The following is a 24515-nucleotide window of genomic DNA, read 5'->3' on the forward strand; positions in this document are numbered from 1 at the left end:
CCCTAAAAACTGTATGATTTTCTAACAACTCAAAGGCATCCTAGAAAGGGGCAGATCCTGTTAAAATAACAAGGATTATCGTTCACTATTTTCACACTCAAGACTCCAATTCTACAAAACCATCAGGGGTGAGTCCCTTGCGCTCTGGAAAATGTGATCTGTGCTGAAGGGGCTCTAACAGACCAGGAGGTAGTGGACTGCACTGGACGGGACTGTGATCCAGAATCACCCTGAAGGGTGTCAACCCTTCTATGAATCCATGAAGTCCAGGGTCATAAGTAATACAAAGAAGACAGCTGGTCTCTGCAGGACAAGCCCAGGTAACTGGCCAGAGCTGTGGAGCGGCGCATTCACTGAGAAGCCTGCTGCAAGCACGTGTTAGTTTTTCCTTTAGCAACTAATACACACATCCTTCTACAGCATTCATTTTAATCCATGGGTTATAACCAATTAGTGGGTCACAAAACCAATTCCACGGGTTCTCAATCAGCACTTTTATTTCTTCAGTGAAATGGTACACAACAGAATAGAATGGACTAGAAAATAACCAAATGCATTGCACGCAGAAGGGCAAATACCAGTTTGTGAAACTTTTCAGTTAAATGTGTGCACGTGTGTGATGTAAATTAATTTATTTCTTACTTTGGCTGCCCTAAAGAACTAAAGCTTGGGGCCAGGGACACAACCATGCGGAAGGAGCAGGGAGACAGACACTCCGGGGAGTGATGATGAGTTTTAATGACACAACACCCACAATCACACGTGGCTCTTCAGACACCTTGAACTTTGGGACTAGACTTTGTAGAGTCAGGCAACACACAGAAGCACACGAGCGACACAGGCAAGACTCCTGTTTCTAGCGAGGGGGCAAGATATCTACATCTCATGATCAAAATACCGTTTTGTTCTTACATAGAAAGCTCTGTTTGCTCTGGCCTCCAAAAGGGCTCTCATCCCAGGCCCACGTTTCTTTTCAACAGATGCTCTCTTCACGTGGGGCCAGTTTAGGCAGTGGCCACCCCTCCAGAGCAGACTTTCAGTCCCGCAAAAGTCTAATTAATCCATGATATATACAACTAGGTGTGTGCAGGCAGGGATCACTCGTGACAGGACCACTTTGGTGGTGCTGGTTTCGTAGTTGCTTCTTCACTGGATTTTGGTGACTGCTTCGTGGATGGAGGTGGCCACATAATCTATATTTTTGGTGGTTACGCCGCACATGTTGATCCGACCACTTGGCAGCAGATAGATGTGCTTTTCACTGATCAGATATTCAACCTGCTTGGCTGTTGAAAACCGAAAGAGACATGTAATCACAGTAGGAATCCTTTAAGCCGAGAAGGTTCAGTGATTCCATGACAAATAGTTTTCCTTCTTTCCCCCATCACATAGAGAAGCAAAACGGAAGGAATTATTTTGTTCAGTTGGTACACAGGGAAATATCCTCAATCAGTTCTGGAAACTAGGCTGACTAGCCAACTTTCTAATCCCCAGAAAGCTCCATATCGCTCCCCCTCAGGGGAATTTTAATCTGGGACTACCTCCCAACCCAACCTTGCACCAGGGTGTCATTCACCAGGACACCCTACCAAATGAACCCTCAGACTTAAGAGCCTACCACTGATAGGAAAAACTGGTTACGTCGTGCTTCCTTCATCTTTCCCTTACCCTGTATTTGCTCATCCCTAACCACCTAGCAGCAACCTCCCTTTGACATCCCCTTTTCACAGTCCATTGTACAGGCCTGTGCTTGAGAGGAGCTGGATAAACGCTGTGGGCGTGAACCCATGTGTTTGCAGAAATTCTCGTGGATAAAGTAGGAAGGATCACAACCTCTAGATCTTTTTTGCTTTATTGCAAAGCCATGAGAAAATTTCAGCTGATTTTTGCCTTATCTGTATGTACCCTTTAGACACCATCAATTTAAGGGAATGGGATAATAATAATGTCATGGACTGAATGTTTGTATCCCTCCAACATTCATGTTGAAAGCCAAACGCCCCATGTGACAGTATTGGAGGCGGGGCCTTTGGCAGGTAATTAGTGTGGAATGAGGTCATGAGGGTGGAGCCCCACGATGGGAGTAGTGCCCTTATAAGAGACAGAAGGCAGGGTGCTCTCTCTTACCACCGTGTGAGAATAAAGCAAGAACACAGCCACCTGCAGGTTAGGAAGAGAACCCCCACCAGAACCCAACTGAGCTGGCACCCTGATCTCAGACTTCCCAGCCTCCAAAACTATGAGAAATCAATTTCTGTTGTTTAAGTCACGTAGCCTACATTTTCTTATAGCAGCCCAAGTAAGATGGTAATAAAAATCATAATAATCAGAGGAGCAAACACTATGTGCCACACAGTGTTCTAAGCACTTTATATTTAACTCAGTTCATCTTGATTATAACCTTCTCATCCCCATTTTACAGATGTTGCAAAGGGGAGTCGAGTGACCTTCCCAAGGTCACACAGCTCGCCAGTGTTGCATCTGGGATTTTAAGGCAGGCAGTGTCACCCTTGATCCTGAGTTCTTAGACACTTTGCTCCCTCCGTATGGCAGTAGAAAATCTGGACCCTATACTCTGGGCCACCCATGGGCCTCTCCAAACAAAGGGACCTTCAGAAGTGGCTGCCATGGCTTTGGCTGTGTAAATTAGAGTCATCCAAGAAAACACAGTCTAACCTCACACAACAATGCAGCCACAGGCAAACCACTGCTTGTAAATGCTATGCCCCAAAAGCAGATGTGGTTACAGGTCTCTCATCCTGACTTTTAAAATAAAAATGAAACTGTCTACTTTTGTGGGGGAGGGAAACATTACAGTGGAGAAGCTAGTAAGAGTTATGGACTCCTACCCTAGAAAAAGACCAATATACACATACTCAATTTTTGAAATATCATTTCAGGGGCTCCACAGGTCTAAAGCACACCCATGGACTACAGGAGGGAAGCCCCTGTTCTGATGAATAAAATGTAATAAAGGAAGTGTCAAAACATGAGAATTGTAGATACCAGGTGATGGGTATTTACATATACTGGGTTCATATACAGGGTTCACTGCACAATTCCTCCAACTTTTCAATGTTTTAAATTTTCCCTAATAAAGTATTGGGAGGGGAAAAACATGCTATTTTTATAAAGGGTAAATGGTGCCAGATGCTAAAAATATAACTTTTGTGTTACAAGCACAGGTCTATTCTCACCATTCTTCAACCCATGATATAACTAATTCCCTACTCTGAAGAATGGGACGACATAGGAGGTATGTGAAGCTGATGTTTTATGGGGAGATATCCCCATCTTCTGAGCTTTTAAAATATTGCTATTAAAACCTGAACTAACCCCCATTCCAGGGCCATGAGGACAACTGTGGCTATCTAAGCTGCCCCTTTACTTTCCTGGGTAGCCTCTCGCTTTGCCCCGAAGTACTGCAAGGGGCCTTCAGCATACTATCTCTACTGCCTTTCTTGTTTTTATATTTATTTCCTTCGGCTTTTTCTGAGCTCCTTTCAAACAGGCATTCTGATGGCCCTGGTTTATAATACCTCCCAGCACCTCTGACATCCCTTGTACCACCCACACTAGGCACACTGTACCATGCGACCGGAGCTTGGCCGGGAGGTGCTTGGGAATGACTTATTGAGTGAGTGAGCCCGCTATCACTGGAAAGGACAACCAATTGCAGTAGGCCTTTCTGACAGCTGACCAAGATCATACATGGCTGCCCACTGGACATTCAATCGTCATTGAATTCCAACTACCAATTTCTTGTTTATGAAATGGAAAGAACTTTGAAACCTCTTTTTTAGGGTAATGCCTAAAGACCAACCAGCAAAGACCTATTAAGAAATTAGGTCCCTGAATAATCATATATAATATTTATACTTAGGATTAAGGAAGAGCCAAAAGGTATCCAAGGATTTATGAGAGAACTTTCATAAATCAAGGCTCCAAGGTATCGACCTTGTTACTGGCCAGCTGGCTCTGAGCCACTTCCCTGCCCACAGAAATGAAAATACGAGTTATGGGAGGCAGGACAGACCACAACAATGCTCTTCTGTGACCCAAAAAGTTCAGGAGATGGATGGGGCACACAGAGAAACCTAACTTGTACTGGGCCAAGCCAATTCGGTAACAACTAATGGAGCTGAGCCCAAGGACACTGAGAGGAAGGAGCGCTGTGTCTAATAGCTAATACTGAGCGCTCATGGGGGTGGGGGCCACTTACGGTTCAACCCTGTGAAGCTGAACATTCCAATTTGATCGGTGATGTGGTTCCAGGTTCCAGGGGTCTTGAGAGCTTCTAATCGTGCCTTGAGTTCAGATCTCATGGTCAGAATCCGGTCAGCCATTGTCTTTACATTGCCGGTCCTGAGTGGACAGTGACATTAATACCAATACAGATAGGAGAGACTGTACAGGAAAACATGGAGGTTTAAAAACCACAATTTAATCTATAAGCTGAAAATGGGATCAGGCCTGCCTGCTATGGCACATGGATGCCTGCCCGCATGGATAAGCAGGCCAGAGAGAGCATTACCAGGCCAAAGGAAAGGACTATATTTACTGATGGAGTTCAGTGCTGGTCTCAAGCATACTAGTTGTAATACCTCCTATGTTTTAACTTAGACTTCATCTAGGTGCTGATCTAGACAGAAAGATGTATTTTATCAGGCCTAATTAAGGAAACATTTCAGATATAGCTACTATGTAACAACTACTCTATTTAAAAATAAGATAAAATATATGTAAAGTTGTTAAGAAGAAGCCCCCAGCCCTGGCTGGTGTGGCTCAGTGGATTGAGCACTGACCTATGAACCAAGGGTCGAAGGTTCAATTCCCAGCCAGGGCACATGCCTGGGCTGTGGGCTGGGTCCCCAGTTGGGGTCACATAGATGCAACCACACATTGATGTTTCTCTCCCTCTTTCTCCCTCCCTTCCCCTCTCTCTAAAAATCAGTAAATAAATAAAACCTTTTTTTTATCTAAAAAAAAGGGAGGAGAATGAGGAGCCCCAAATTGTCACAATAACTTGAAGCTGGAATTCCTACCTGCTTCCCGACTTTAAGGCGATGAAGCCTTGGTGGGAGAATGGGGGAACTGGCATTTCTTCCTAGATCCCCTATGCTTGTTAGGCACATGTGTTGTATTACACATGTGAGAGTAGGTGACACCCCTATTTTATAGAAACACCTGAGACTCAAAAAGGCTAAAGTAATTGTGTCCTGCCTCTGCCAAGATAAAAGGAACAGATGGCTGAATGTAATGGGACAACTGCTGTTCTGCTCTCCCACCCCTTGTCCATCAGGCTGTGAGCCCCTTACCATTCCTTAAAGAGCTCAGGGTCAGAGAGGGTAGTGGCCACGATCCGCGCTCCCTGAGCAGGGGGATTGGACCAAGTAATTCGCACAATCTTCTCCATCTGGGAAAGGACCCGCAGGACGCTATCCCGTTCTTTTGCAACCACGGTCAGATTCCCCACACGTTCATCTAGAAACAGGGATAAGAATCAGCCTGGGGGCCCTGATGAGGGCAGGGAGGGCTGGGCAGGTCTGTAACTCAGCAGAACACTCACTGTAGAGCCCAAAGTTCTTGGAGAAGGACTGGGCACAGAAGAGCTCGAATCCTTCAGACACAAAATAGCGAATGGCCCAGGCGTCCTTCTCCAGGTCTCCAGACGCGAAGCCCTGATAGGCTGAGTCAAAGAAGGGAAACAGAAACCGGCGCTGCAAGGAAGGAAAGTGAGTCAGGGCAGGAAATGCTTCCGGAGCCAACCTCAGACACTGGCTTTCCTTCCCCAGCTGGCACCCAGAAAGAATTTCTAACACTGTCCACTTCACCCATTTCTCTCTCTTCTGCATCCGACCACCAATTTAAATGTTTCTCTGTTCTACTAAATACCCATCCCCAAATCTAACAATTTCAGTAAAGCTTGTATTTTTGAAGTATTAATATATTGTCCCAGGGCCTATTTTTGAGGCATGGAAGTAGTGGCTGTCTTGCGTGGATCTTTCCCACGAATTCCTGGTGTGATAAGCTTAGTCGAATGTCAGCGTGGTATCCCCAGGGCCTCTTCACAACCGCAGGCTATTAATTCTGCACACTGGAAGACCAAGAAGACTGCATGCTTTCTATCTAATTACTCCAGTCTCTTCCAATGGCTCCCCACACTGCACTTGCTCCTGCTACTTGGCTCACTCTCTATGTGGACACCACCCCTTTGCCCCTAACCAGTGAAGCCAGAGGCCAGGGTGCATCCTCCACTCCTGCCTCTGCAGCTCATCCCTCACATGCACTCATCCTCCAAGCCCTGCCACTCCTGTCTCCTGAGAGCTCCAGAATCCTTTCATGTCTGTCACTGCCACCTACTTAGCTCAGGTCCCTATCAGCTCCTACCTGGGTTACAGCAACAGACTCCTAGCTGCTCTCCCACCTGTCTAATCCTGACTCCCCCTGATCCACTCCCTGCCATGCAGCCAAGGTGACTTGAAGACAATGTACATCCAACCACGTCACTCCATGACATCACAGATTTCCAGTGGCTCCTCAATGCCCTCAGAATGAAGGCCAATGCCTCAGCCCAGGCTCTGGTTTCCATTCACTTCTCTAGCTTCATGACTCATACTCCCCCAACTGTCTAGGAATCTAAGCCAGGAATTACTTCCATTTCCTTAAATGGGCCATGACCTCTGCATCTTGGGCTTTTGGTCATGCTCTTCCCCTTGTAGGGAACACTCCTACCCCTCCAGCCCCAGCCTGTCCTCATCCTTGAAGTCTCAACATGGAAACCATTTTTCCAAAGACTTCTTCCACTACCACCCCGACCGACACACTCCACCCCCACCCTCCGACCACACACACTCTTCCTGTAGTCAGGGCTTTTTGTCTTTCTGCACCCAACCAATACAGCTGTCTCACAGTCCTCTGCTGTCTCCCCAGACAGGCTGAGTATGTTCTCTGAGGGCAGGGACCATCCCTGCTTTGTTCCCTAGTCCTTCCCCATGCTGCCGGTCACAAAATTATTTCTTAGTAAGTACTCTTTAACCACATTAATAAAGACCATATATACACTTTAAGCTAGAAATTCCAGTCTAGAAAGTTATCCCAAAGAAATAATACAATGAAGTTTACATAACTGTTCATAAGAGCAAGAAACCCGAGATCTGAATGTCCATCAACTGACTTCGTCAATCCCTAATGTGACACAACCGTGCACAGAAAACAATGCTACAAAACAGGTAATGACACACAAAGGAGCTCGAGTGAAGGACAGGGTGTGTTATAAAAACGGTACAGACAAAATGATCCCATCTTCATAAAATAGGTACATGTATAAGTACACTTAAAAAAAAAAACAACTTACACCCTGCACCAAAATATTAACAGAGGCTTTCTTTGGATAACAGGATTTACAGTTAATACTTACTTTCTTTTTCAGGTTTTTCTCCATTTACGAGTTCTTTAATAAACAGGTATGACTTTGGAATACAGTAAATGTCAATACATCGCACTCTTTAAGAGATGCTCTGAAAAGGCAGTTACCTTCATGACGGAGGCGATCTGCTTCCACTGCTCTGGCGTCGGGTCCGTCCCGGTCGGGTTGTGCGCACAGGCGTGGAGGACGAAGATGGAAAACTCGGGAGCGCTCTGAGGAGAAGGGAGCCACGTCAGCTCTGACAGTAGCAGGAGTGTGGAGAAACAGAGGCAGCGGCACACTGGTCAAGGGTGACGTGTTCCATTTTTATGTGCCATTTCAGAAATCATCGTCTGGTTTGGGTAGGATCTCTCAGACTCTCCCACTTATTAACTGACCCCAAAAGTTTTCCCCACTCCTCCTGACACAGTAGGATTCTGTTTACTTTTTCAGCTCATGACCCACCTCCAGATCACTGAGGAAACCCTGAAGGTCAAGTCCTCTCTTCGATGCATCCCAATAGTGATAGGACCGAATATCTTTAAATCCGGCAGCAGAAAACACAGCATTATGATTCTCTGCAAGCAAAGGGGTAAAACATGAAACACTTTTACAAACACAAGGAGGTATAACTGGAAAGGACGTAAGTCAATGTCCAGGGCCCTGGAATATCCACTGCGCAGCAGCAGGTGAGGGGTTAAGATGTGGAAGAATGATTGTATCCGAAACCAAGTTTAACCAGTCTTATTCATATAAACTTATATCCCAATGTAGATACAGGAACTGCCTATACCTATATTTTATGCCTCCTCTGAGAAGTTTCAACACACATGAAAACACGAGTCTACCAAGAGTTGTGGGGGGAAGCACTCCTAATGTGAACTTGAGCATCCGCTTACTCACGTCCTGCCATAACCCACTGCTCAAGGCATTGCCAAATGTCAGTTGATCCCCGGCTGGGTTACATTTCTAGATTAGCTGTGAGAGGCATGAGAATACTTGCCTCTGGCCTCTCTGTTTCTCCTCCCGATACACCTAAAGTATGATACGCCTAAAGAACTCACCCCAGGTAGGTGAGGATACGTAGACAGGTGTGTCCTTGTTGTTTGTTCCATTGTACCATCGTGCTAAGAAATCGGCTCCAATTCGAAGTGCACCTGTTCCTCCCAAACACTGCACACCTCCCACCTGAAATAAAAGAAGCAGGGTCACTGGTTGCCAAGTAAGGTCAGAAAATATTGTAAAAACTGTGGTGATGATGAGCACTTACTGTGTCTTCTCTGTGCTAAGCTCTTTAAATGTGCTATCTCATCCAACCTCACAGCTACATGGAGAAGATACTGTTATTTGCCCATGTTTACAAATGAAGAAACTGAGGCTGAGGAGTACAGTACCCTGCTCAAAGTTACCAGCTAACAGAACAGCGGGGCTCTTCAACCCAGGAAGTCTGAAGTCTGACTCTTACGGGAGCTTCCCTTCTGAACACAGAGGTAGAGGACATACCTAGAGTGTGCCCTTGAAGACACATTAGAGTGTGCCCGTGATGGCGTCTAACCCAAGATCAAAACTGCCTTCCTGCAGAAGCCTAGAAGATAATGCATGCAGCTTGCTGTCAACATCAATTGGAATACTTTCTCCTTCTATAATGCAGGTTTATTAATCCTTAGAAATAGGCTCTAACAAAACAAAGGTGACATATGAAAACTACTCTCTTCTCCTTGAGCTTCATCTCATCTTAATATGACCTCACGTGGACAATAATAAAAAATCCTAAATGTTACCATTTACAAAATACCTTCACATACATTCCTATTTGGTCCTCATACAGTCCCATAAAGTAAGTTCTACAGCTGCAGTTTCCATGAGGAAACTGACTCAGAGAAGCTGCTGCACAGCTGGTGAGTAGCAGAGCTGGACACCCACCCAGGTCTTCTCCCTGCAGTCACTATGCCATGCTCATGTTGTTCTGCCTGTGTCTTTGATTTTGCCCTTTCACAATTATAACAAGGTTTCAGCATAACTCTGTCAGTAGAGAAATAGCATAAATTACATGCTGCTTACTATGCTTACAGGGTTAAGGAGAAAGGAAAAAATCACATGAGAAAGCCCGTCTAAATAAAGGGAAGGGGGAACACACCAATCTAGTAACAGTGGCAACGTCTGGGAGGGGCCTAGGCTATGACAACTGTGGTCAAAGGGACCGTGGCCTAACCTGGGAACTGTCTTTTAAAAATAAGGAGAGTGTATTCATGCATTATTTGTAAAGTTTTAAATAATTTTAAAAATATATTATGATGTATGGCATCTGCTGTAAAATAGCTCAGCTTTGGCAGGGGGGTGGGAGGTACACAAGACTGACCAAATACAGATCATCACTGAAGCTAGATGGTGGACGCGTGAGGTTTGGTTATCGTACTGTCTTGTTTATTTTGTATATATCTGAAATTTTCCACAATAAAAAGGTAAAAATAAAACCCTAGGCAAAGAAGAAAAGCCTCCAAAATCTTTTTTAAAAAACTAACATAACAGTGATGCTTAAAGATGACAAAAACAAAAACAGAAAAAAGGGAGAGGCTTACCTCTTTCATGAATACTAACTTTCCAAATAAACATTAATGAACAGTATGAATTCAAAAGTACATTTAAAACTAGCCCTCTGATCAAGTGAGAATCATCCCATGAATGCATGATTATTAAGAAACACATCATAAAATTTTTTGTGCTGCTAAACAGAGAAAATCCGAATGATCACCATAAACAGATGAGAAAGACAACATAGACATTTCTGATATAAATGCTCAGGAAGACAGAAGACAATGCATACATCCTGAAAATAACTGGGAAAAACATCCATTCAGTCATAATGAATAAGTAAGCCTCGTGATCAACAATGAATCATTAGCAGAAATCTCCTTTAAGCCGTAAACAAGGCAATGATACCTATCACCACTATCACGCCTCACTGTCCTATTCATATTCAGAGATGTTCGCATCTGTGAAAGAATACTGTCTGAAAGAAGAAAGCAGCAGAGTTGAGATGCAAGGAAATGCGAAACTGAGCACAGCCGTACACTGCAGAGAGAGGCAGGAGCAGTGGACTCGGTGAGCCTGTGGATGCCCGTCAGCTCGGGCAGACGAACTTCCCTGTTCTTCAGTGATCCTGACCGAGCACGGGTCCCTTCCCATTACATAGAAGGTTTCACTTCCACAATTGTGATCTATCTGAATTCTTTAATGCAAATCTCTATCAAGGTAATGTAACCTACATGTGTGTTTATTTTTCATGGATTTGTCCCTAAGTAGAATGTCAACTTTATTCATTATTTCACATTTCAAGCATGTAAGCAATTCTGGAATGTTGACCATTCCTATACAAATGAGCAAGGTCTCCCTAAAACAAGGTTTTAAGTTATCAATGATATGTAACAGGTGCGTGTGGCTATCAGAGAAAATCTTTCCAGGAATGATTTTTTCTTTCCTATGCTCAGCTTTTAATTCCAACCTTCCTCTTCCAGTCCAGAAAGCAAATTCATGAACTAAAATAAGTCAGAAAGTCAACAGATGATTGAAAATGTGTTTGGAGAAGATACACCCACTTCACTAACATGAACCGATCCTTGATATTCATGATGTATATAATGCTTAATAAATCAAATTCTCAAGAAACTACCACTCCCAAAAATACATATATACATAACAATGGATGGCTTCAGTGATGTACAAATTGCTCTAAACTACATCTGCACTAACAGAAACGAATTTACAATGGATCAATAATGTAGCAATTTGGTCACCCTGTCAACTGATTTTTGGCAAATTACTCTAGAGCCCAAGAAAGTTCTGTACTTGGGATGAAGGAAAATCATAATATCAAAGGAAATAAATACATACTTCTCAAGAGGCCAGGCAACTAGACCTGAGTGGCTAAACAGTGATACCCAGAACAAGAGAAATCCAGTAAGCCTTGTTGTGAGGCTATGTCAGTAGATCATCCATACTTTGACTTGGCCAAAATCCCTGCTAGACTCTAGGACATCTGTCTGGATCACAAACTACTAGTGTGGTAACTGCTAGTGTGGGGCTTTCACTGTGAGGGGCAGGACGGCCAAGTAGACACTGCTTGCAGTCAAGGTCATACTGCACTGATCTGGGTGCCCAGGGCAATTCACACAGTATCTGACTCCTGGGAATAAACAAACATGGGCACAATCAGATGGAGACAGTCACCTGGTGTCACAGTCACCTGGTGTCACCACGTGACCCACATGCCCTCCTACCTACAGGGGCTCAGTAACTTCAGAAGCTGAAACAGTACCATGCAGGAGAGGAAAACTGGACATTTCTGTCTGGATCCTCTGGTCTGAAGATGGAAAAGCAGTAAAAGGCAGTGAGGAGTCTAAAAAATAGGTCTTCTCAAATGGTTGTCAGACTCGGTCATGTTAAATCCTGAGAAGAAAAATCTAAGGGAAGATGACTACTGCTTTCTGGTTCATTCGTGCCTCCTCTCCTCAAGTCTTTGCCCAATGTCATTTCTATTCTACTGTGACCGTCCTAGTTAAAACTTGTATCCACCTTCTCTCCTACCCTCAGACTCTAAATATGCTTTCCCCCGCTATTTTTATGGCATTTACCATCTTTTAATGCACTACATCATGTTCTTATTTATTACGTTTACTGTCAGTTTCTCTCCACAAAACCATAAGCCAGGACAAGGGATCTGGGGTGTTTGGATCACTGCTGTACTCCAGCACCTGGAACAGTGCCCGCCCCTGGCAGCGAGCACTCAACTGCTGACTGCATAAATGAGTAAATTCAAACACCTGAGAACCTCTGCGGGGCCAGCCTAGGAGATAAATGGTGAAGATTTGCAAGATAAATAAGCAAGCCATCATCCCTGCCCTGGGGAAGTTATGGCCTAGTGGGAGAGACAGACTTATAAAATTATACAACTAATTATACTTATAAAATTAGTAAGCACAGTAAGTACTGTCACTCCCAAGCTGTGAACAAAGTCCTGTGATAACTCAGACCCCAACAACGAGCTCTGCCTGAAAGAGCGAAGGATTCAGCATAGAGGTAAGACTTGATCAGGCCTTAAAGAACTTGGAAGTGGCAACTGAGGCTTCCAAGAGGTGAGAGAGGCATTCACAGCAGAGAAACACCTCAGGCCAAGGCTCTTGGAATGACAGGACTCCATGGGGGAAAGGGGAGAAAGGTGTGAATAACTGGAAAAACAGGATGAATGAATAGCTATAAATATGCTGCTTGACCAGTTCAACATCTGGATTCTACCTTGCAAATAATGGAGGAGGAGCAATAGTGCATGAGGGAGGCGCAGCTGACATGACTAGCTTTTTGTTTTGTTTTGTTTTGTTTTGTTTTTTTGCTACGGAAGATAATTCTAACTGCACTATGCAGAATATACTAGAATAGAGAAGAGACTAAAGGCAGGAGACTAGTAAAAGAATCCAAATGAGTTGATGGTAGGCTGAACTGATACAGGAGCCTGGGGGTGGTGAAGACTTCGGGGGACAAAGCAAAGGCTCAGAGCTCACTATCAACTGGTACCTAGGGTAATAAGAGTGCCGTCCCCCCCAAATCTTTACATATTTATAGACTGACATTTAAATTTGTTTTATGACCAGAAACAACAAAGGATGAACTAGACTAAGAGGGAGGACTACATTCCACAAGCAACAGCCCCAAGTCTCACAGCATTAAGTGGTCAAAAATGGGGGGCATTGGGCAAGGGAACAAGAATCGGCCAACACAGTTAATAAGGGTATAAGAACACACAGACTTACAGGAAGAAGTCCCCCAACACAGAATCGCCGTTTTCATCTGTCAGCAGAATGTCAACTATAGAAAATAACCCCCCAGTTGCCAAAGTCCCCCAATTTCGACTTCACCAGGACACTCCTCTCCCCCTGTGGAAACTGCATCGTCAGCGCGGCTTCCCAGTGCCATGCCCGTAATCTCCAAACTCTGCCATTTCTACCGTATTCCCTCTCAGTTCCTTGAAGCGAGTATCACAGTCTCTCAAGTCAATCCAGACAAAAGCCTAATTAAGTCAATTACTTGCCTAATTACTGACCTGAGTTTCAAGACCTTCACTGGAGCCTCCCTGCCTCCTGATACACGTTAAGGATGTGCCCCTATGTAACCTTCGCTTGACCCTGCTGTCCTGTCTATCAGGACATATGGGTAACAGCATGCGGGGGCAAATCAAGTGACTGAGATGCGGTCTCTTCCAAGCGCGAGGGCTGCACTACACAACGGCCCAGGGAAGCAATAAGGGCCACTGGTTTAAATGCATAGTATCTAACTAGACTATTGCAAAAACCTGAGCTCTTCCCCTTCCTAATCAGCCAGCCAAGTTTATCTTCTTCAAATACCCACATTGGGTAACTCCTCTATTCAAACCTTCAGGTGGCTTCCCTGCCCTGGCTGCCAAAACCAGCCTGCCTGATCTATCCAATATGCTCCCAGCTCTAATCAGGGAGGTCTCTTTACACCTAGGCCTGCTTACCTCCTGTTTTGGCCCTGGACTCCCACTAATTCAGACAAATATTGGGTACTTTTCCTCTGTACCTTGTGGTTCTCAACCCTGCTATATATACTTTGGAATCACCTGGAAGGCTTTAACAATTGCCCATGCCCTTGCCAGTGAGGCTCAGTTGGTTGGAATGTTGTCCCATAAACCAAAAGACCCCAGGTTCAGTTCCTGGTCAGGGTACATGCATAGGCTGCAGGTTCATTTCCGGTCTGGATGCATACTAGAAGCAACCAATGTTTTTTCTCTCTTGCATCGATGTTCCCCTCCCCCTCTCTCTTCCTCCTTTCCCCTTTCTTTAAAATCAATAAGCATGTCCTTGGGTGAGGATAAAAAAATGCCCGTGAAGGAAAGGGGATTGACAGAAAAAGGTCATAAAAGGGGAGGATGGTGGTGACCTCCAAGATTCTGATTTAACTGGTCTGGTATGGGGTCTGGCCATCGGTAGGTTTTTTTTAATTCCCTAGGTCATACTACTGTGCAGCCAGCATTGAAAACCTGTGTTCTGGCCTCTTTCCCCAAGGTTTAGCTGATGTCCCATCTTTGGCCATTACCAGCCTCCCTTCACTCTGAATCCCTACAACACTAAAAATGTCCATGATACCACTTCCTGCTACAAAGAGCCTCTGTCACTGGCTGCTTCCAAGTGTGCCTTCCATGTGTCACCAGTTAGACACAGACTATACGGCAGGAAGCACCTGAATGAGAAGCTGAGGTCAAGGCTAGAAGAATGAAAGGTTATTAGAATTGACAGGAACTTCAGAAAACATCTAGACTAGTGGTTCTTGAATTTTGGGGGTCACAGACTCCTTTAGAACATCTGATAAAAGTGATTAATCTTTTCCTCAAAAATACACAAACACACAGAATTCTGCATAAAATTTCAGGGGAATTTGGAGGCCCCTTAAGTGATCCCTTATGCAAGTGATCCTTATGAAACCATGAACCACAAACGAGTCCTTCAGTAGCACGTAGATGAGACATGGGGGCTGGAAGGACAACTGATTTCCTATGGTCAAAAAGAGTGGCAGAGCTGAATCCAGACCCTGGTCTCTTGATCATTCCATTAAGTTCCCTTGTCTTGGCATTTCCTCTGGCTGCTTCAAACTCAGCAGCTGAAATCTGATCATCAGCTGGGCAAAAGTAAACAACTGAAGAGCCTGTGCTTGATACAGAAGCACGTTACTGCACTATCAGGTTCCTGAGCTCACACTACTTAAACCCTTACTCACTGACAGTTCAATAGACATAACACCTAACATTTTACAACATCTTGAATTCTCACCCTTTTATTATCTTCACTGTTCCTAAAGAGATAATATACAACCTCATCCAAAACTCACCCGCTTCTCCTGGAGAGCTGGGCTGTTGTCCCCAAGGGCAAGGCGGGAAGCGTGAGCCCGGAACTCCGCGAGGCCCAGGATCGGCAGATACTCGTGGTTTAGGGAACTGTCGTTAGCTATCTTCTGTTCCACCTTCCTCACGACAGGCAAAACCCAGGGCTGGGAGTCATCTGTGCGATAAGCTGCGACAGGAGAAAGAGTTGTATAAGGGAATTGTCTGAGGCTTTGTCGAAATAAGAGTTTGGAACTATGAACAGGAAAAGTTCTACGACCATCTGACAAAAACAGACCTGTGAGGGAACTACCCGCTTTGGGCCAGGCTTGGTGCTGGGCAAGCAGGACAGACATTGTTCCCATCATTATGAAACTTACAGTTCAAAAACTAGAATGCTAAAATAAAACTGGGACATCAGAGCCTGATCAAGGGAGAGAATGCATGAGACAGCACTCAGCAAACTAAAACAGTACATCTAACAAATGCTGTGTCAGTACTGCTAGTGCGCTGAGGTCTCTATGGCCATGGGCTCGGCAACCTGCTTCCTTCTGCACCTTCCCAAGAGATTTCCAGAAAAGGGCTATGAGACTGCAGATGAATGCGGCACCTTCAAACATAAACATGGAGAAGGGGGTGGGGGGATGAGAGGAGGCCCATCCCTTCTTCTTGTTCTATGAGAACAGAAATGGGACAAGTGACAGACAAACATTGTGTGACTAGATTCCAACAACTGGTTACAGAATCGCCAACAACCCACTGAAACACACCTACGACATCATTCAATGTTTACCATCTTAACAGTTCCTCCTACTTCATGTGCTTCACACTTTTATTGGTTTAAATGCATCTGTTTCATAACATTTAACCTTGCTTACAAGGAAATTTCTAAGCACTTCTACACTAAAAGTATTTTTTGTACACTACGGGTTATCCTATTACCATTCCCTTTTCCCTATACTACCCACCCTATGATTATTTTGGGATTATAGCTTTAGAGGGCAGCTGCTCTGGCTTGTACCCAAGCCAGTGATCTCTCCAAATAGAATTCCTGACTGAGGCCATTTGCCTCTCTGCGTGAATGTTTAGGTATCCAAAAGCCTATATTTTTGCAAGTGACTTTGACATTGGAAATTTTAGAGTAGTTCTGATTAAGGATTTTTTTGGGGGGTTCCTATGTTTTACTCAAGAACTTGTACAAAATGTATCAGATAAATGAGTTTTAATCCTCATCTACCTCCTCTTCTTCATCCTGGAAGTAGCAGCAATTCATAACTCTCTTTGCTGTTAGCAACTACACACAACGAATCATGGAGATTATTCTTCTTCAAATATTTTTTTGGTGAGGTATTTCAAATACCTTTTGGAAAAAGGCACCTCAGAAGTTACAAGGATCTTACTCTTGCTTCTTTCAATGGTTACAACCCCTCCACCAAGGTTCCCAGCTTTTCCATTCACTTTGATTCTCTCCTGAAGGACGGTTCAGAATTGGCAGGATCCATGATCCATCTTCCACTGGGTGGGTGCAGTCCAGGGTGAACTGCAGAACTTGCTTCTTTTTTTGCCCCTCTTTACCACAAGCTTTTTCACGGGAGCTTAGGCAGCCGCAGAGCTGATTAAGTTTTATCCAGTTGATTTCTGCCCAATATTAATCCCTTTTTTAAAAAAGTCACTTCATAGGGTGGTTGGTATTGCTTACTAAAAAACATGTTGATTGTAGAAAATTTAGAAAAGCCCAGAAATGGTAAACATGATCAACATGTAATCCCAGCACTTAGAGATAAGGAGTATGAAAATTTTGGTGTACAACCTTCTAAGCTTTATTTTACAGGAGTATATTCTTTTATAAAATATGGATCAGACTGTATAAAGAATTTTCAAAATGCTTTTTTTCACTTATTAAATATATGAGCATCTTTAATCACCATTAACTGTTCTTCTAATAGGTGATACATTCACATGTCCTCATCCCGTCTTTATCATCCATCTACCTAGTTCCAGGTACTCTCCATCCATAAATAACAAGTGTTCCTAATTTCTTTCTGTAGCCTTCCAGAAGTTCCCTATGCACACACAACCAAACACAGCTATGGCCCCCCACCTTTTACACAAAAGGTGACACAGAACACATTACACACTGTTTGGTTCCTTGCTTTTTCCACCTGAAGATCTTTTTCTATCTGTGCATACAATGTTTTTGTTCTTTCTTATAGCTGCAAAACTGCTGAATGTAGCATAATTTGTTTTGCCAATCTCTGGTTGATGAACATTTGTTTCCAATTTTTGGCTATTATAAAACTTCAGTGAACAACCTTGCACACACGTCATCTTACATGCATGCAAATATATCTGTCAGATGCATGGTTGAAAATGGAAGAGTGAGCTGAGAAGTATGTGTATTTGTGGGTTTTGACAGAAATCCAAACTGGCCGCCATCGGGATTTTATCAGTTTACATTCCTACCATCAATGTATAAGACTGTCTGTTTCCCCACAGCCTCACCGAGTGATTTTTTGCCAATATTAAGTTGCAAATAGAATCTCAGAGTAGTTTTAATTTGCATTTCTCCTATTATAGATGCAATTGGGCATTTTTCATATATATATATGTATATATATATACACACACACACACACATATAAAAAAGCTATTTGTAACACAATTTTAGTGGCTAGACAATACTACTTTCTATATATAATTTACTAACTATGTTGCTTTAGGTTATTTGCTGTTATAAACATTGTGGTGAATGTTCTTATATCTTTACACATATTCATGAGCAATTTCTTTAGAAAAAATTTCTAGATGCAAAATTACCAAATCACATTATACAACTAATAAGACTTTTTATTAGATCATTTGGTTTTGCATCTGTTTTCTATCAACTAACTCTACCCTACAGGAATGTGTCATCTGCAAATATGATAAGCATATCAAGCTAGTAATAAAAATGTGGACAGTGCTGCGGACTGACATAGCCATCAAACAACCAACGGTCTCCAGGTAGATGGACCTAACTCCAATGTTGTCATACCATTATATTATCCCCCCCAGCTCACCAAACTAACTCCCTCTCAACAAGTTCAAAAAGCCTACGTTATCAGGTGAGATCTGGTCCGGTTTTTTTAAAGAGATATAAAAATAACTACCTACTTCCAAGTAAGAGTTGTCACTTTTGCAACTGTTTTTGGAGGTGACATCTCATTGTTTTGAATATCCTCAGTGGTGCCAAATCTTCACTTCACTGGAGGTAAATTTAATTGTTGGAAACAGTACTTCTATCATGTCTAGCAAAGCAGGTGGGTGAATAAACTGGATAATATTAATGCAGAATTATGAAGATAATCCTATGTGCATCTAGGCCACAGCAAGAGAGTTTTCAGAAATCTTTGAGCAATAGCAGTATATATATGGACTGCACTCCACAGAAAGAATACTATTTAGATATACAAGAGCTTGGGAATTAACAGGAAAAAAAAGTTGTTATGTTTTACATCTGTTTGGAGGTTATATATGTAATTATGCTATATATATTATACTTATGATAATGTTACTTGTAAATCATGTGTTCTAAATAAATGAAATATGAAAGATAAAGACAAGGCCATAGTACTACTGCTCTTACCAGTACTGTATACTCTATGCAACTCTAAGAAATACTTGTGTCAAGGAGGCACTGTGTCTACACTGTGGCAAAAGATAAATTGGTCAACTTATACCTCCCCTTCCTGCTGCATTTCCCAGTTTCAGTTCCTGACGTATTCCCAATGCCTCGGCTAACTGGCCTAATGAGGTAGAGGCAGATTCCTCTTGGGTGATTGGAGCAATGAGGTCAAGCATTATCAACAACATTATTCCTGCTCTCCAGAGGGATTTGATTTGTTTCTAGACCCACGAGCTTCTCATTCATTTTTTTCATCCACTCATTCATTTCACAAGACTTACTAAATCTACCACTCACCAGGCACTGGCTAGAAGTAGCCACAGAGAGATGGGCAAGATAAAATAAGGCAATGCCCTCCAGAAAACACAGAGCGCAGAGCCCTTAATTCTTCTGTGAGGGATCAGGGAAGATTTTACAGACAATGAAGTGTGAAAGGATTTAAAAGGAAAAAGAGCCCTGGCTGGTACGGCTCAGTGGACTGGGCACTGGCCTGCAAACCAAAGGGTTGCTGGTTCAGTTCCCAGTCAGGGCACATGCTTCGGTTGCAGACTGGCTCCCCGGTTGGGGATGTGCAAAAGGCAGCCACACATTGATGCTTCTCTTCCTTTCTTTCTCCCTCCCTTCCCCTCTCTCTAAAAATAGGTAAATAAAATCTTTTTTAAAAGAGAAAGAAAAAAAGAAACAAGGAAAGAAGGGCACTCCAGGCAGAGGGAACACCTGTGCCAGGTCCTGAAGGCTTGAAGAGGTGAGGTTTTAGAGGCTCTGCATGATCATGGCTGGCACGTAAGATCCAGGGAGAAACAGACAGGAGTGGCTCAGAGAGTCTTGGAGTCTCTCCTAGAAGGAACTTCATTTCACTGGGCAAGCCAGTGAAAGCATTTAAGCAAAGGAGTGACATGGACAGCTGTACATTTTAATAGGATCACTTGAGTGACAAGATAGAAAATAAACTAGAGAGGAGGACAGAGGCAGATAGTTAAGTCAGGACATTACTGCAACAAACCCAAAGGAAAATAATGAGGCCTTTAATTAAGGCAGCAGCAGCAGAGATAAAGAAAAGGAGAGGTAATTTTTTAAAAAACATTTGTGAGGCAGAAAAGACATAAGCTAGTGACCAAGTAAACAGACGTGGGACCTGGGAAAAGGGTACTTGATGACTCCAAAGTCTCTCTCTGGTTTGGACAATGACTGGTGGTGGCAGGGTGAACCAAAACATGAACCATAAAGGGGAAGAAAATAGAAAAGATTGAGGGGAAGGTGAAAATGGTTAGTTGTGTTTTCATTATTTGAATAATGTTGAATTTCAGGTGGTTTTAGGATAGGTCCAGCAAACTCTAGCAAGTATGGGCTTGGTGTTCAGAGAAGAAATCCAGGATGGAAAGAAAGACTTCATAACTACAGACATCGACAGTAGCCAAAGCCATCGTATAACAAGGACTTACTGAATACTTAGTACAATACATACAAGGCACTGTGCTAAATGCTTTACATTTTTTTTTTTACTCTCAATTCTCATACCAACTCACAAAATAGATACTGTGATCCCTATTTTGGGGATCTAGAAACAGAGACCAAAGAAGTTAAATAATTTGCCCAAGAGTCCTATTATTAAGTCAAACTATGAAGTTCATGGATCCATGTGATATTTTTTAAGAGATGTCTAGAAAAAGCCCGAAGCAAGCAGATCCCAGAGGACTGTGTGAGCAACCTTTTTATCTGCGTGCTCCCACCTTCGTGCACCAGGGCCCTTGGGTATAGGCCTTTTAAAAAAAGTCACCTAGGTTTCAGGTGAGTCCAGCAGTCTTGCTTTCCAGAAGAAAAGGAACAAGATAGAGATTTAGATGATGAAACCATCACCCTCTCCTCCTCCTAAGATTTCCTCTTCCCTCCCCCTTCCCCGCCCAAAAGCCCATGCAGGTATGCCTCTAATGCCCTTCTCCAACTAGGGTCCTGGGGGAGGGCCAGAGACACTCAAAAACCTGATGCAGCACATCTCCCCAACAATTTTATCTGAAGATGCCAGAACCCAGATTAAAAACAACAAATATTAAAGTAAGCACAGTTTGGAACAAGAGAAAGCTGTTTATGTGATAAATGAACTGGGGCTATGAAGAAAAGTCTTGCTTCAGGCTGCACGAAGCCAGGCCCATGGCTCCCTTGCCTTTAAAGCCATTTGTCTGAACCTTTGAGAAGGACCAGAACAGTCAAATCAGAGAGCATCATACATAACAGTGGGAAATGTGATGATCCGCTCTAACTACAAGGAAGTTATGCAAACAGTTACAGCGATAAGAAACTCTCTGAGGAAAGATCTGCAAGTAGCAACTAGCTAATAAGGTTATGATTGCAATTTACTTCAAACATGCCCAGCATCACTACAACCTGAGTTGGATAACCTCCATTGGGCTTTATCTTAACTTGGAGGTTAAAAGAGTATCTTCCCCAAAGTCAGTAATTACATTTCCTTCACAAAGAACTGACTGTGAGATGTGTATGGAGCTAGGACATACATACAAAAGTTGGAAAGAGACCTCTTCTACTGTATTTAGACCCTTATCGAAGCACCTGCCATCCACAAAAAAGACGGGTCACAGTGATCATCAAAAATAATATTTATATAACACTTTTCATTTACATATCACATTTCACAAATAATTGTTCATTTAATCCTCAGTAACTGAAGAGGCCAGTCAGTAACATTATTATCCTATCCTACATTCCAGTAATGTGCTAGTGAATCTTAGAGTAGAATTTTAGAGAAAGGGCATACACATCCTGGCTCCTCATTTAGTCAACTGAATCTGTTAAATAACCCATCACTGGACCTGCATCCAGGTCTCCTGGCTCTTCCCACTATAGTGTATTGGCTTTAACCAAACAGAGGAGGTGGCAGAGACCCAGGAGTGTGAGAGACCTGGCCTGGAATCCCAGCTCCACACCACCCACGGTAGTATAACCTGAGACAAACTGCTTCATCAGTCTGGGCTTTAGTTTCCTTACCTCTAAAACAGTAACAGTAACAACTGTACAGTCATCATAACCATTAATAAGATTAAATGCACAAATCATTTGTTCAGAGTAAGGAGGTGGAGTTCCTGGAAAACATGACAAATGAACTGTCACAGTTGAAGTGAACTTCTGAGGTACAGAGTATGGGCCTGAGCTAATCACTTCTGGCACGAGCACTTTATTCCTGAACCAATGTCAGAAACTTTTTCACTTCGCAGCTCTTGAGCTGCTTTTAGTCAACATCTTTTATGTGATCCACCCTCCAAAAATGTCAAAACAATAATAGTAATGGCTAATTCTTACATAACTCCGACATATGTGCTAGAAACTGTTCTGAGCACTTTAAAAGTAATTAATCCTCACAAAAACTCTGTAAGATGGTCCAAAGGTAACTGAGTCAATGAAATCTGAGGTTTTAAAAAGATATATTTAGATCAACATCAATATTAGTTCTTCACTATATATCTGGCCCTAAGGTAATACTTGGGAGTTTTGGATTGGATTTAAATAGGAGCTTGAATAGTACTCACACCAATTTAATTCCAGGTAATTTTTCAATATTCTCCCAATCTGCTGCCTGCTAAAAATATCACTTTCCCTCTGTGGATGAAACCATGAAGTATTGATTTTAAAATGCCTTATTATGGGAAATTTCAAACATATACAAGATTGCAAGAATAAGATAATAAGGTACCCATTATATGTACCCATTTCCCAGCTTCAACAAATTATCAGCTTCAAAAAAACCATCATTTTTAATGGCCTTTTCCTCATTCCTCCCCCATAATCTTGGCAGACTTTTTAACAGGTCCTATAGGCAGGCACAGACAGCCACAGTGGGAAGACTGATTCTGAACCTCCTCCCTTCTTGCTGCCCTCTGCTACAAAACAGTTCAACTTTCTCTTTTCAAAATTTGTAGTCCTTTTACTCTAAGTCGCTTCTCTAGCATAACACATCACCCTACTCATGGTTCTTCCGGGTTGCTCTCTTTACGTGGTCAAGAAAGTGTCTGTGGTGTTTCAAACATCCAAATGACAGTGATAGAAATAATAAATTCACCAGAGAAAATTAGAGTTAAAGGAATTTCAGAAGCACTTCAGTCCAAATCTTTTTCTTGGCAGAAGAGCAGGCCCAAGCCCTGAACTGTCCAAGGTCCAATACAAGCAAGAAAGAAAGACAAGGTTGCGTGGAAAATGACCTTCTAATGTCCACTCTTTCTCACCATCTCTACGAATTCCTTCCACATCTCAGAGCCAGAACATTTTTCCCAGGTTCCCTCCGGAAGGATTAACCTGTCGCAGAAGCATTTTCCATCTCTATTATCTCACTTCACATCTAATGATTTTAAGTTGCTTGAGACCAAAACCAAGCCTTGGGAAAGTACCTGAATAATACTTAGTAGTCATTCAAATACGTACGGACTCAGAACAGAGCTCCCTAGGGCTGAGTTCTTTAATCCACTTCCCATCAACCAGGACTGCAAGCCTATTAGTATTCCTATCTTCCACCCTCTCCTTAAAATCTCAGGCCGCCCCATTTCTTATTAAGTTAAAGGATGTAGTATAAAGAACACATAATGGGGGATTGGAAAAACTGAGTTTGTGTACTGGAGGCCACACCTGTTTGGTGTGACCTTGGATACACCTTCCTTTTCCAAGGATTCTTATACTTGCAAAGGGCAGGTTGAATTAAACCTCAAGGATCTCGAACCCTCTCCGGGCCACCCTAGCACCAAGCTAGGCCTCAGCGTCTCCCACAGCCCCCACAGCCCCCACGGCCCGAATTCTGTCTGCTCCGCTCCCCAGGCTGCACACTTCTGGGCACTGCATCTTTACCTCCAACTCCCAGGTTGACCTTGCGGGGGTCCGGATCCTCTCGGAAGTCGGCAGTGAGCTTAAAGACAAGGACAGGCTGAGCCTGAGGAACCTCTGCAAACACTGACGGAGGCGCCATAGCGAGAGAGTTGGAGTCGGCCAGGGGTTCCCACCGTGAATCTTAAACCACTCGGTTCAGTGTAGCTGCACGGGATGGAGGAGACTCTCACCTTCACCTAGCCGGCAGGGCGGGCCCACGGCCTCCAATCGTCGAGCCGCGTCCGGAGCTTGGCAACGCGGTTAACCAATTGTGAGCTTCTGACGCACAAGGGACGAGGGGAGGAGAGGTTATTAGCCAATCCAAGAAGGAATAGTACGACCAATGCAATGTACCCGCCGAAGATGAGGGCGGGGACTGTGGTTGATTGGCGGACTGTGCTCCCCTGGCAGAGGCTATTGTCCATACATCAGCGCCCCAGGAACAATTGAGGAGGATTGAGGGGAGGAGCAGAGCGGCGAGTGAGTTCCGGAGGCTGCCACTCGACTTTTTAGGGCCACCAGGCTACGGAGAGGTGGCCGGCTGGTATTGCGGAGGACAGCCCTCCGGTACTTGTGGAGCAGGTGCTCTTGCTGCCAGGCCCGGCAGTGCACACGTTTCTGGCCAGTAATGGGCTGGCAGCCAAGTTCCTGGGTCTGCGCTCGGTACCCTAATCGTCCGCCTGGACTTGCAG

The 24515-nt window shown here is 43.6% G+C and overlaps 1 protein-coding gene and 1 pseudogene across 1 annotated transcript; both read right to left on the reverse strand.

Annotated features, from left to right (window-relative positions):
- Positions 1-479: 479 nt before the first annotated feature.
- GOT1 (glutamic-oxaloacetic transaminase 1) lies at positions 480-24031 on the reverse strand. The gene is made up of 9 exons (XM_037138992.2): positions 23806-24031; positions 15305-15486; positions 8473-8596; positions 7874-7986; positions 7537-7641; positions 5570-5720; positions 5319-5484; positions 4223-4365; positions 480-1286 (listed from the first exon to the last, which is right to left on the reverse strand). The coding sequence occupies exons 1-9, from the start codon at positions 23921-23923 to the stop codon at positions 1147-1149; spliced, it is 1242 nt and encodes a 413-aa protein (XP_036994887.2). The 5' UTR covers positions 23924-24031; the 3' UTR covers positions 480-1146.
- Positions 16062-19136, reverse strand: LOC119044494 (60S ribosomal protein L22-like; annotated as a pseudogene).
- Positions 24032-24515: the final 484 nt, after the last annotated feature.

Source organism: Artibeus jamaicensis, unplaced genomic scaffold, assembly GCF_021234435.1.
Source record: "Artibeus jamaicensis isolate MK-2021 breed Jamaican fruit bat unplaced genomic scaffold, CSHL_Jam_final contig_252, whole genome shotgun sequence".
Lineage (NCBI taxonomy): Eukaryota > Metazoa > Chordata > Mammalia > Chiroptera > Phyllostomidae > Artibeus > Artibeus jamaicensis.